Here is a 14,240-nt window from a genome sequence, read left to right on the forward strand (position 1 = left end):
GGTGCTGCTGCCCCTTTGGGAGTGGACGTCTCCTGGGGGTGAAGGTGACTCGTCCCTTGGGGATGGGAGCGAGGCCCCTGCCCTAACCCCTGTTCTGAAGTGCGGCCACCGGGGCCCTTCTGCTACACTTGGTGGTGGTCACCTGTCTCTGCAGGCAGTGACTGTAGCAGGGTGAAAGGACCAGAGGGTGTCCTGGGTATGGCTGTGCCACCTCTGAGACATCTGGTATCTTGCCTCAAGCCCCTGTTAATCAGTCAGAATACCCAGTCACACTCAAAAGCAGAAACCAGTTCTCCGTGTGTTTATATTAGCTGTGTCTGACAGAGATGAGGCTGGAGAAGAAGGGGCGCCCTGGGGCCGTGAGTCCTGCTGACAGCCTTGCTGCAGTGTTCGAGGTGGAGGAGCCCCCAGGGTGGAGAGGTCGGCGAGAGGGTCTGCCACCCCTGCGAACAGCTGTGCTCCAGAGCAGCACCCTGCTGTTCACCATGACCCAGAAACGTGCTAGCCCGGGTTTCAAGATGGGGTGAGCACCCACGCCCCCGCTTTACATCCGGCTGGGAAGCGCTGGGCTCGGGGCCACCTACTGTCAGTGGAGAAGCCCTCAAACCGGGCAGCGCCGTCCACACCCCAGGACTCCCCTGGATTGAGATAGCCAATACCTCGGAACTGCTGAGGCTCCCGATCCGCCCCCACACCCCGCCTCGCCCTCTGCTCTGCCTCTCCCCTGTGCCCTCTTTCCTCTCGCTCATCTCCTCTCTCATTCACACGTGCATGTGCCAGGCTGTGGCCACGCTCCCTGACTACCCCACAACCCCCCGCCAGTCTCCTTTCTCACTCCCATCTTTCCATACTCGTCTGTCTTTATAGTCACTTGGAGTTTCCTGGCTTGGCCTGGGCTCAAAGCCTAAACTGTGGACATAATGAAAAGTGGTGCATCAGACCAGCCGCCAGTTAAATAATGTTTGGGTTCTTGTCAGAATGTCACAGAGTACCCTGTCATTTTGTTTCAGCAACTTGTCCTTCTGAATGCACAGTTCGCCTTATGGCATGCCAGCAGTAAAAATGTCACTTACAATAATTACTTTTTGGTGAAAATGCTTGCTGACTTCCTACCTTCAAGCTGTTTTTTACACAGTAGGGAGATAATAAGAAATGACTTTATCCTGACTGCTCAAATGAACACTAAATGGAATTTGGGTTATTATTACTGCAGATAGAGGGCTGGGTATGGAAATTTAAACAGCGGATCGGATAAGCTGCAGAGAGATTTGTCTCTGAAATTATGGCGGGTGTGCATTTTCAATTGGCTTCTATTGAAAACTTAAGGCAGCTGTTGTTTGCCTGCTGTTTTTGGAATATAATACTTTTCATAATCCTTTTATAGTTCCTGCCTCATGTGTTTCAGAGGGTCTTGAGTCACTGTCTCTGCTTCTGTGTCTTACTAACAAGCTACTCTTATGCAAGATTTGAAGCCTTGCAAAAAAAAAAAAAAAAAAGACATTTAAACCGCGCAGATCACTTTTTAAATGTAACACCTTACTATTGCTGTCAAAACTGGATAGATTTTTGCATAGCCGGGTTATAAAATATGCAAATTACTCATTTCCAAGAGTCCCAGTCCTGCTGGTTGTAGACTCCTTGGAAGCAAGGTCCGGATCTGATTTCCTTCCTCCCCTCCTCCCCAGTGGTGTGCATGACACACAGTAGGTGCCTTAAAGTGCTTGAGTGAGTGTGGGAGGGAGGGGGGCAGGAAGCCAGCAGGCTGCTGGCAGGCTGCTGGGCCCCACGCTGACTGGCAGGTGGGGGACAGGTGGAACATGGAGGCTTTGCCCTCCGGGTCTGGTTCAGATGATCATCGGCCCCGGCCCAGGTGGCACGACCTGTCTGAGCATTACTCCTGCCCTGGTCAGGGCTGGCATTTCCCCCACAGGACGGTGAGAAGTGAGTAGCACCGAGCGCGAGCCCTTAGCTCACGCCACGTCCGCACACAGCCCAACATGTGTCGTGGCTGTCTCCCCCCGGCCCTGGAGCGGGCCCTGTGGCTCGCTGTCATGTGAGACCCACGCGCACTGACGCGCGGCCTGAGAGCAGCCCTGCCACCAGGGGACTCGCGGGGCCTGTGCAGGTGGCTGCTCAGAAGGCGCCCCAGCCCGCGGTCCCCGGCCCGGTTCACGGTGCCGCACTCTGCCAACAGGGCAAGGGACCGTGACAGTCGGCTTGTGCACGGCGCCTGGCACACGGTGGGGACGCGAGCAGTATTAGCTGGTGCGGTGGGCGCTGTTAGGAGTAATGGTGGAGTAGGCGCCTGAATACCACCTTCCTGCTCACCCCACAGTACACCCTCTAGGGCGGCACCCCACATACCCAGCCCCCAACATGGGGAGACTCCCTCATTCTCAGCCCTCTCCCACATCCACTAGGCCCCTAAGTTCTGTTGAGGCTGTCCCTCACAGCTCTCTCGAGCCTGTAAGTTTCTCCCCACCCTAGTGCCCTCCTTGGCCACCATCTGACTCCCCAGAACACACACAGCCCCCCAAGACTCCCAGCCCCCGCCTTGCTGTTTGCAGGTTCATTCCGTACCCCAGTGTGACGTCACTCGCTCCTTTATTTGCTGCCATGCCTTTTGATTTAGGCTGTAATATTTCCAACATAACACTGGAGAAGAACATAGCACATGAACATGGACTCATCACCCAACTTGAGCCTAAACTTTTACATCTTTCAGTCCTCCTTTTTCTAAATAAATGTTTAATGATTAGAAGGGGAAAGAAGCCACTCATGAGGCACATCTATTTTGTGATCATAAACACGATGTTGGGTTGTTTTTTTTTCCTGCTGCTGCCCCTATGCCCTTTTGACGCTTTTCCTCCCTCTCTTAACCTCATTTTATATATTTGCTTACTGAATCATATGCTATGGAAATGCCCAGTGTCTGTCATTCTGATTTTTATTTTTATTCCACATACAGTTCCCTCAAGCTCCTTCCATTTCACCGTGAACGGTGTGTCTTCCCCTAGAGCTGCGTCGTCTTCCCTTGTGTGGCTTCACCACACCTTCACGATCCAGTCCTCTTAGTGGGCGCGTGGGCTGGGCATGTTCTCGCTGTTGTGAATAACACTGCAGTAAGCGTAGTAGAGCCGCTGATTGACTTGACTGTTTCATCTTCTTTGGGTAGATGCCCAAGAGTGGGCCTGCTGGCTCAAGCTGTATTTCCATTTTTAGTTTTCGTAAGGTAAATCCAGATTGCTTTCAGGAAACAGCTGCCCTAGTTTACATCCCACCCTCAGTGTAACAGGGTTGCTCTTTCTCGTCATGCTCTCCAGCGCTTGTTCTTTTGGCATCTTTTAACATGTATCATTCTCACAAGTGTGAAATGCTCTCTCACTGTGGTTTTTACCTGCATCTCCCTTATTAAAAGTGAAGATGAGCATTTGTCCTGCAGTGAGTTGTCTGTAGATCTATCTACTACCCATTTGCTAATTGGGCTTTGCTAATTGTTGCTTTTGTTGTTAATTTGTATAATTAATATATTTTTTCTTAGCCCCTCTTTTTTTTTTAGTTGTATAATATGTAAATATTTTCTCTTTTGAATCTACTTATATTTTCTCTCAGTACATGAAAGCTTTTTTTAATTTGAAGTAACCCCACCTGTCTATTTTTGCTTTAAATTTTCTTTGCCGTAGGGGTTCAGTCTCCAAAAATATCTATCGTTGATGTGATGAAACTTTTTATTGTTGCAGGTCTTAGGTTTTTTTAATCCATTTTGGTATGCATTGTTGTTAATGTAGTAAGAGAATGATCCAACTTCATTCTTTTATATGTGACTGTCCAGTTTTCCCAGCACTCTTTGCTGAAAAGACTCTTCATGAAAAGCTTCTTTATCATGAGCTAAGTGTTGAGTGGAATTATTGCTGGGCTTTGCATTCTGTTCCATTGATCTAGATGTCTGTTTTTATGACAACACCATGTTTTGATTACTGTTGCTTTACAGTGTGGGTTAAAGTCAGGTACATGATGCCTTTGTTTTTCACCCTTTTTTCAGAATTGCTTTTTTTGAGGCTTATAATTCCATGTGGATTTTGATTTTTTTTTTTTAAGATTTATGTATAGATGCATACTGAACTGGGGTACAGGCCAGAGGTGCAGGGGCAGTGAGAGGACTCACCAGAGACAGAGTGGGGAGCTGAGCTGGCAGATCGACAAAGTACACTGCTGAGGGGAGCAGCGGGCGGGTCAGGAGAGGTCTGCCGCACCATGTGGGTCAACTCAAGGTCAGGGATCAAACTCATGCTGAAGTGGCTTTAGCTTCTCAATGCCGTGCTTTAACCCACTGCGCCACCAGGGAGGGGCCCGAATTTTAATATTTTTTATTCCGTTTCTTTGAAGAGTATTGTTGGTATTTCGCAGGGATTGCATTAATTTTACGTTACATTTTTAGTAGAATAGTGGTTTTGGTTCTGTTGTTTCTGCCCACCCATGAGAATGGAATGCCGTTCTTAGCTTTCCATGTCGTGATCTAAATCCTCTCTCGTAACATAATTGTCATTGTGTAAGTCCTTTACCTGCTTGGGTAGGTTAGCCCTAAGTATTTGAGTCTTTTTGAAGCAATTGTAGATGGAATTACTTTCTTAATTTCTTTTTCTTCTGTCTGTTGTTTGTATATAAAAATGCAGCAAGTTTTTATATATTGATTTTGTAACCTGCCAATTTAGTGTATTATCATTTCAAATAGCCTGTAGGGTGAGTCTTTAGGGCTTTCTACATATAATGTGTCATCTGTGAATGATAATTTCACTTCTTTTCCAGCTTGAGTTCCTTTTATTTCCTGTTGTTATCTAAACCCCCTAAAACTAAAACTACTAGTACAAAATTAAACGAATGGTGACAGTGGGCATCCATGATCTTTCCTTGTCCCCGATCTTCAAGGAAAAACTTGCAGTTTTTTTTTTTTTTTTTACCGTATTTAGTACTATATTAGCTGTAGGTTCGTAATAGATGACCTTTATTCTGTTGAGGTAGGTTCCCTCTAGTCCCTTCACGTTTATAGAGTTTTATGGATGGGTGCTAGATCTTATCTTACGCAGTCCTCTATTTTTAAAACATTAAAGACAGATTTGAGCCCTCTCTCCTTTCTCATTCCTCCTAGAAATTGACTGTCTGTCCCAAATTTATTGCTCGCCTTTCCTTCCCATAACTTTATAACTTCACTATTTATCAGGCGGCCATATATACCATAAAGTATGCATAAGCTTTCTGTTCTTCAAACCACATACTCTGTTTTTTTCTGCACCTTACTATATACTTACCATTATGCTTTGATACCTGTGGCTCCGGTTCTGACATTCTTGCTGCTGCATATAGCATATTGTGAGAAAATGCCACAACCTAGAGACCTAATCTCCTGGTGTTGGACACTGTTTCCAGTTCTTTGCTCTTTCAGAGGAGGCCTCAGTGAATACTTGTGTCTATTTGCATGCCCAAAAGAGAAGCACTGTTGGGATGGAGGGTGGGTCCATCTTCAAATAGACCTTCCCTGGGCTTCCCACAGAGTTAGTATTAACCACAGACTTTTTAGCTCCACAGAGACACTGCAGAACACAGTAAGGCCTGTGGGCCTCATTCTGCCTATGTTCTTGAAACACTAAATTTCATCCTGTCTCAAACTGCAACCTTTGACTTCCCCTACTTACACCACTCCAGTTCTTCCTGACATAACTGGCTGATTCCTGTTCATGCCTCAGTCCATCTGAAATGCCACTGCTCAGGGGTATCTCTGCCCGCCAGGCCACATCACCATCCCCACCCCCACCCCCTGCTGTGTTTCCCACGCTCCCATCTGTCTCTCATCAGAACATCTGGTGCCCTTTAGGTCCTTCCTTGCAGTGCCCACATCCCTGGTAAACTGGAGCTCCGAGCGGGCAGGGCCACCCCGAACCAGTCATCATCAGCTCCCCAGAGGTCCAACTCGGCAGACGAGGGAGTGTGTGAACACACATCTTCGTGCCTAATTTGCACCAAAGCAGGTTTATATGAAGGGTAATTCTCATACAGTACAATTCACTCTTCACTCCTTAGAGTCCTGGCAATCAGGATATGGACCAATGTCATCATTCTCCCCAAATTCCCTCATGCCACTTTGTCGTCTACTGCTACCCCTCACCCATAGCAACCACGGATGTGGTTTCAGTCCCGCTGCTTTACTTTTCCAGAATGTCATCTAAAGTGTATCACCCAGGACATAGCCTTTGAGTCCATCACTGGTGTCTAAGTTATGCTAGTCACAGTGGGAGAAATAGCAGTGCATCAGGAAGATAGCCGTTGCGGTGGGAGGTTTCCTTTATGGGAACAAATAAATTTGGTCCATTTTAATAACTCCTTTTTTTTTTTTTTAATCAAGTTCATAGTGTATTTACTTAGCATCAAACATGAAGTGCTGAGTTGATTCCACACTACAATCCAGTCTGCATTTTTTCAGGAAGGAAACCAGGATGTTCCAAGAAATTAAAAATCCTACTCAAGATAACATACTTGACTGGTGGAGGTCACCTCCACCCCTGTGTTCAGCACCTTAATGGCCAAGCCTGAAACTCCCTCTTTTCATCATTTTCATCATATTGAAGGGAGCAGTTCAAAAGTCTTGATGTTAATTGCAGAGCTTCTTTTGCTAATTTTTGGGGAAAAAGAAAAAGTATTCTTCCTGTCTGTGGAAACTGTTTCTGGTTCTGTCAAGATACCGAGAAGTGTGGCAGCCAACTGACCACCGGGCAGCAAGCGGCCAGGGCCCGACACAGCCGTCCCACCAGGGTGTGTTGGGCACTTATTAATGGGCACCCCGTTGTTTTGCTGGTGGAGCTGGGGTGTTTAGTGGAGGAGATAGCTTTCTAAAGAACGGCTCTTTCCTTCCAGTGTGATGTTCTGAGAGCATCGTCGCCTGGTGGTGCCTGCCATGGGTCTGTCTGCTATGGCATCTGTCCGTGCCTATCTAAAAATGCGGTCTGAGCCTTGCTTCTGTGACGTGCGACACCGGGGTGCTTGTGTCGCATGTGTCTGTCAGCAGTGAAATGGTCCCCCGAGAAGAACACTGCTTCAGGTTGTCTGTCACGTTTTAGACCAGAGACTCGGAGTCCTCAGGCAGCACATGCCCCCCGCATTTCACGGCCCAGTCAGGGTTTTGATCTGGGGGGTTTTGCATTATCCGTGGTCACGGTGGGGAGCACAGATGGATACCGGGAATGTGCGGGGGGGGGGGGGCCTCCTCCTCTGGTTCCTCATGGCAAACAGGCAAACACGCATGCGGGTGGCTTGCTGACAATGCCTGGAAGGGAGAAGCGCGCAGCCGCAGCGGTCACTCGGGGAGAGCTGCCCATGCCCAGGACGCAGACAGAAAGCGCTGGGGCTGCCGCGCGGGGCCGTTTGTTAGCCGGGCGGCCATACTTTTGACCTTGCTGTGGGTTAAAGGACACAAACCTGAGAAGAAATCTGTTTATCATGTGGGGAATTCATGCCACCCTTGACAGTATACAGTGAGCAAGATGGATGATCTGCCAAATCGGTCCCTCGCATGGGTGAATCAGGGCAAATTTACAGTACAATTCCTTTGCTGCTTCAGATACAAAAATAACATTTGCCGGGTTTTATATCCAGTTGTATGATGACCTGAAGGTGAGCAGAGAAGAAATCCGATTTGTCGGATTCGTATTGCCTTAAAGATTTATATGGACTATTTCTGCCGTTTACATCTGTTTCTTTTACATCTTTCACAAACCACTGGGTTTTTTTTTAACCTGGTTTTCCAGGTTGAGGACACAGGTTGAGGTGATGGCAGAGCTCTGTGCCAATTTAGGCAATAAACGGGCTTCCTGGCTGAACGATAGCTCTTCTGTTTGGGATTGTTGTTCTTGCTGGGTATTTACAGAAATGCCCCTCGTATTTGGAACACCTTTCCCATCCTCTCGAGTTCAGAGTAGGTTATTTGGGATGTCAGTGTCCAGCAAGGAGCACTCCAGTTACATGGGCCACTGAGATGCAGTTGTTACTCCATGCTGTGTTTTCTGGGTAGTCTGGCAGCAAGTCATCTTGGGGTGCCACCCCTGTGTGCGACGTTCAGTGGAGGGCCTGTCCTCCAAGGCTTTCTCCATGAGACAACACCTGGCGCGGCCCCTCGCCCATGGGGTGAGGGGTCTTGTCAGTGCCCTGGAGGGAGGGGCGGGCATTCCAGGGAGACCCTGAGAAAAGGCAGTATGGACCAGGGCTAGGACTGCAGCACCCGGTCACTTTGCCTTTTCCCCCGGGACACCGTCTTTCTCTGGAAACCTGAACATAGCCAAAGACTTTACCTTAGACAGCCCTAAGCTAGACCAGACATCAGGGTTTACAGGTGGCGGCCCTCACAGAGGCCGGGGAGGGCCACTCACCGACAAGTTCAGGGCCGGGCTGTGCGCTGGCCGCCAGAACAGGACAGACCGTCTGGGGGAGGGGCCTGTTGCCCGCCCTCCCTCTGGTAGCCCACGTGGCTATAGCACAGTGCAGACCAGCAAAGGCTGCTGCCCCTGCCCACCCTGGACTCCAGGGGAGCAGAGTGGCGCTCCGTTCCGTTGGTCCCCTTGGGGTGACACAGTGGAGTCACGTCACAGTGAAACCCAGCTGGGGCTTCTGAGGCTCAACTCTGAGCTGCTGGAGGCCAGCAGCCGAGACCTCAGGTCTTCTTTTAAAGGGTTTCATTACTGTGGTGCCCACACAATGCATACGGCCCTCATTTAAAATGATAAGTCCGTTCATTCTGTTATGGAAATTATGGACAGATCAAGCATGCCCATTATAATCTAGCCAGAGTGCTTCTGAATTATAGAATTATGGGGTTCCATTAGAAGAAATCGTGACAGTGATAGCATATGATCAGTATGACAGATTTTTCAACAGAATGCCCTTATATTGAACCTTCACAGACATTTTGTTGAAATCTCTGGCTCTTCTTGTTGCTATGTGTGTTGTTGTTTTTAATACAAGGAAAAAAGAGGTTACTCGCAATCAAAAAACCATGACACAATTCATATAGACCCATAGACTGCCATGCTGTAGCTTTCTCATGCAGGACGTTTAATTAGCATTTTCTAGATGAGGAAAGTTGGTGTGCATGGTCAAAGACAGCTATTTCCAGCTTCAGCTTTTTGTGTGCTTTAATTACAGAAAGCACTCCAAAGACCTCCGCCAGCTGCAGCCCCGCACCCGAATCACCGATGAGCTCTAGCGAGTCAGTGAAGAGTTTGACTGAACTGGTCCAGCAGCCCTGCCCCCCCATTGAAGCAAACAAGGATGGCAAACCCCCAGAACCCAGCGACCCGCCCACTTCAGACTCCCAGCCCACCACCCCACTGCCTCTCTCCGGACACTCAGCCCTCAGCATTCAAGAGCTGGTGGCCATGTCCCCAGAGCTGGACACCTACGGTATAACCAAGAGGGTCAAGGAGGTGCTGACGGACAACAACCTCGGTAGGTTCCTCCCGGCCGCTCTCTCGGGAGGCAGCAGGGCACTCACTGCCTGTTGTCTGGAAGAATGGGTGGAAGGGGCCCCAGGCTGAGCCAGCCAGAGGCTTCGGTGTTGACAGGTGGCCGCTGAGAGCACAGACATCCTGCACTTGTGAACAGCGAGAGACTTACAAGGGGCCGAAATTTCAAAGTTCAGCCCCGCCTGCACCCCCTCCTTGTTCCCCAACAGGGAACCTCTTAGACAGAGAACCCAGGCCATCAGAGAACCCAGAGAGAACCCAGGCCATCAGACAGAGAACCCAGGCCATCTCTGGCCATCTTCTCTGGTCACCCTAATTCACTCAGTAGAATGCCACATTTTTGTGAGCCCCAGAGACAGGCAGAGTCAACATCAGCCCAGCAAATCTGGATGATTTAGTGAAAATGTCCACAGGCTGGGTGAAAATTCTGACTCTTCCCCTTACTGTGTCTGTGATCTGCCCTCTGTTAGCTCACGGTCTGTCGTCCCTGCTTCCTCGTGAGGTTGTCTCCGTTCCACAGCCCCTCCCCCTGGTTGCAGACCCAGGCCCCAGGCCCCAGGCCCTGCCTGTGGCTGGCACATCCCAGACACTGCCAGAGGCAACTCACTGAGGGCTGTGGCATTGCTAGCCTGTAGCTGTGGCTGAAAGGATATTAATGTTTTATCCTTTCAAACCAATTATGACCCCGTCATTTAGAATGGACCAGACCGGTTCTCTTGGCTTAGGCACCTAGAGAATGGAAACGTCCACTCCCCAAATACTGTGTCTTCCTTACTTCCCGATACTAAGGTCAGTTCAGCACCATTCTCTGTAGTGCTTGTTAAGACAACCCCAAAGAGTGCTTGGCGTTGGGAAGAGCAGGGAGGTGAGTGGCAGTAGTTTTGTGTATGGTGACTTGGGGTCAGGGCAGCTTATCCATCCCACTTCTTGTTCAAAACAGAAAAAAAATATAACATCCATTGAGAGCATTTTGAATTAAATTAATTTATGCAAATAAACCTTCAGCTACTTGATTTTTTGAAGGACTGGGTTCACTGACCGTTGAGACATGCAGAGGGGCCTGCGCAAGGCCTCGCAGTCGGTCACAGGTCTGAGGATGAGGGCCCGATGCAGTGCTGCACCCACACCCTAGGGACTCCCGAGGACTTGGGTTTGAAACTTACAGAAACCACAGGCCTGCAAAATCAGCAAATGTTGCTAAGTTAAAATGACCGACGCCAAAAAAAAAAATTGCTTTTTTCGGGCCCAGGGCTTTCCTGCACGAAGCTTCTCCCTGGACCCTGCTTTCTACCAGGCAGAGCTCTGCTGCCTCCACACAGCACAGCCGTCCGCAGGCACAGACGGCAGGCCGCTGCTGCACGGGGAGTGTCTGCCACCCCCGGCCATGCCGCCGCCCGGGAAAGGCCACAGTCTGTCCCCCTGTCGTGGTCCCCAGGCCCCGTGGCCCCAAACATGAGCCTCTCTGATCTGGTCTCCATTTCTGTCTAGTAAGTGCTGCTCACTTACACTCTTGCGCCAGGTCATTCAGGTTATCCCTGGTACTCTTTTGTGCCTTTGAGGGTGGAGGCCCCTCTTAACCCGCAACTGAATGACTCTTAGAGGAGACGTTTTCTTTTTAAACTTCTGATGAACATCGCAGACTTAAGCTGCTGTGCCCTCCAGAGCGAAATGCCCTGAGGAGTCTGGGCGGCGGGCTGCCGGAGGACAGCCTTCGAGGGTGGGGCTTGGAGCCACTCCGAGCCACAGCGGCTTAGACAGCTGGGACGGCAGGAGCGAGCTTTAAGCAGTGGGAATGGCCCGCCTTTCAGAAAGGCGGAGTGAGGAGCTTGCCCTCCTCTTTCCTGCTGTGATCGTGGGTCAAGTGGGCCGTTTTCGCACCAAGACCTGATAACCTTGCAGATGGTGAAAGGAGACGTGCAGCAGCCTGTGGTTTGAGGTTGTACAGGAGCGGTCTCCCTGTGTGCTGCTTAACCTCCTGAGCTTGGTTAGGGATTAACCAAGCTGACAAGTGCCCTGGGTGATTTCCAGGCCTCCTCAGTTCACCCAGAGCCTGAAGGCTTTATCGAGAGCGGCATTGTATTACCAGCAGAACAGAAGAGTAATGCCGACCCCATCGCCAGTAGGGTCCCGTTGAAGAAATATTTCTCAGAGTGCTGACTCCAAGCCGGGACTCAGCTGACCAGACTCTGGGCCTTTAAAATCCTGTGTCTGATTTTAACTTTGCCACAATCTAGTCCTTCCAGATCCCAGGACCTCAGAAATGACCCTCTTGGTTCTGTGTTCTCTCTAGGTCAGCGCTTATTTGGGGAGACCATCTTGGGGCTCACCCAAGGCTCCGTCTCTGACCTCCTTGCACGCCCAAAGCCTTGGCACAAGCTCAGTCTGAAGGGACGGGAGCCCTTTGTCCGGATGCAGTTGTGGCTGAATGACCCCAACAACGTGGAGAAGCTGATGGACATGAAACGGATGGAAAAGAAAGGTAACTCCCCACCCGCTGCCCGCTGCTTTCTCGTTTACAAATGCGTTGCGTCTCCTAAAGCCTTCTGCAGGGCTGATGGGGGACCCGGATCTGTGACTGCCGAGGGACTGTGAGGCAGGGCAAAGGACTGTTTCGACTGTCATCTAGCCAAAGGGGTAGCCAAGAAGATTTGTGGTTGTTTCTGCCCAGCAACCTGAGCCCAAGGACTCGGCATCGGGGGAGCACTTTAGTGACTGCTCACAGTCAGCCCGGCAGGCAGTGTGCCCTTGTTGTTCCTCAAGGAGATGAGGCCCCAGGAAGCCATTGCAAGGCTCGGTGTGGCCCCCGGTTGTCTTTTGCCTGTCGGGTGAGTGGGTAGCGCAGCGCTCACGGTACATACACCACACACCTGCGGCTTCCACGTAGGGGAAATTAATGGCATGTCATTAGTGAGCACAGGTTCAGAGAAGTTCATTGCCTCCACTGAGGTCACTGGCCTAGACAACAGCAGAACAAATTCAAGAGCAGGTTTCTTTCCTGTTCCTTTTTTTTTTTTTTTTTTAAGATTTATCTATTATGCATATAGAACTTGGGTGTAGGCCAGAGGTGCAGGTGTAGTGAGAGGTCACCAGAGACAGAGTGGGGAGCAGAACAGGCTGATTTTGATGAAGCACACCGCTGAGGGGAGCAGCGGCGGGTCAGAAGAGGTCTGCCGCGCCATGGGGGTCACCTCTGGGGCGGGAATCGAACTCACACTGAAGCAGCTGCGCTAGCTTGCAGTGCTGCGCCCTAGCCTGTTGAGCCACCAGGGAGGCCTCCTATTGCTTCTTAACGGTCTGTGAGGCTGCACTTGGCACAGCCTCCCGACGGCTACATGCAGCTTCTGTGCCCCAGTGCATCCGGAACCCTCTCACATGTTGGCCAGCATTCTTCCTGCACCCTGGGGCTACCACACAAGAGAAGTCCTGAGGGGAGTCCTTGGGCGAGTGACGCCAGCGCCTCTCAGGGGTCACACGTCCACTTGCTGCTCCTCCTCAGTCAGAACCCAGTCTCGGGTCACCTGCCGCACTGGGAGTGCTCATGGCTGAATCCCATCGAGGGGGGACGGGGCCCAGCTGCTGGTCTGGCCACAGGCTTGAGCACCCTCCCGAACCTGCTTCTGCAGTCGCTCTCACAGCCACCCCTGCGGCTGCACCTGCCCTAGCACACCTGAGCCCCTGCTGCAGCCCAGTCCACCAGGAGCATCTGCCACTCACTGCCAGCCAGGCATCTGTGCTCTCGCACAACCAGGGGAAGTGCTGGAGCTCCCGGGAGGAGCCAGAGTCTCTGGTGTCTCTTCCAAGAATGGAGACTCCATCTCCTGCCTGCCTTGTCTTTGCTAGGCAAGATGCTGGGATTGCACTCACTCCAGGCAGCTCTCCCCAGTACAATGTATTTTCTGGAGAAAAGGAGGCCCAAGAATTATAAAACTTGCCTGACTTCACTAGCTGGCGTAAGTGGGGGGCAGGAACCCTAACTTAGGGCTGTCAGACTTCAGCCTAGTGTGTGATCGGCTGCCCTGTCTGAACACGTCACATGGGGCTCATGGGGCTGTGTACCCGGGCAGCCACCTTCCACCCCTCTCGGGCTCCAGTCTGGCCCCCCTGTGTGCCAAGGCTCTGGCACAGGCCACGCCCCTCAGGCAACTCCAGGCAGCTTCAAACCCGAGCGGCTTGGGGCACGCCAGCCCCCAAATGTTTTAGCTTCATTATGGGAAATTTCAAATATCAAAGGTAGAGACAGTGGTGTGACGAACCCGGTATACCCATTACCGAGTTCCAGCATTATCCGTACCCAGCCAAGCAGTCGTGAAGTGTTGTGCTCTAAAAGCTGAGCCGTGCTCTTGGTGAGCGCCAGCAGCACCCTCCTGGCGCCAGCCCTGGGTCTACCACCCCCTGCTGTGTTTCTTCTTCTGGGCCAGTGGAAAGGAACCTCAGCCCCACAAATAGCTCTTCAGGGACTCCCTGGGCCTCCAGTCCTGCGTCCACACAGGCTCGGGGCGCCATCTTGTGTTATAGAAGAGTTATTGTTTGCGCTTGGCCCTCACATCCCAAGGTCCCTTTAGGGCACCTTTTAAGTGACTGTGGCCCCCAGGGTCCTCGCCTTAGAAGATGCCACTCAGGAGCCCTGTGCAGCCCAGGGGAGACCAGCCGCCTGCCCCTGGTCATCTGCCCGGGCTTGGTGGGCACTGACAGACGGGCCAGGCCAATTGTTTCTGGCCTTTGACTTTTATCATA

The 14,240-nt window shown here is 51.0% G+C and overlaps 1 protein-coding gene across 4 annotated transcripts in view; it reads left to right on the forward strand.

Moving 5' to 3' along the window:
- CUX1 (cut-like homeobox 1) overlaps positions 1–14,240 on the forward strand; it is a 313,834-nt gene that overhangs the window by 268,741 nt on the left and 30,853 nt on the right. For 2 of the 4 annotated variants that reach the window (XM_012729010.1, XM_012729009.1), the window contains exons 21-22: positions 9,187–9,489; positions 11,797–11,985. The exons of the other annotated variants lie outside the window; for them this stretch is intronic. In XM_012729010.1, coding sequence (XP_012584464.1) covers positions 9,187–9,489; positions 11,797–11,985 — 492 coding nt within the window. The remainder of the gene's footprint in view (positions 1–9,186; positions 9,490–11,796; positions 11,986–14,240) is intronic. 4 annotated transcript variants of the gene reach the window in all.

This window comes from Condylura cristata, unplaced genomic scaffold (genome assembly GCF_000260355.1).
Source record: "Condylura cristata isolate star-nosed mole 26May11 unplaced genomic scaffold, ConCri1.0 scaffold00024, whole genome shotgun sequence".
In the NCBI taxonomy this organism is placed as follows: Eukaryota; Metazoa; Chordata; class Mammalia; order Eulipotyphla; family Talpidae; genus Condylura; species Condylura cristata.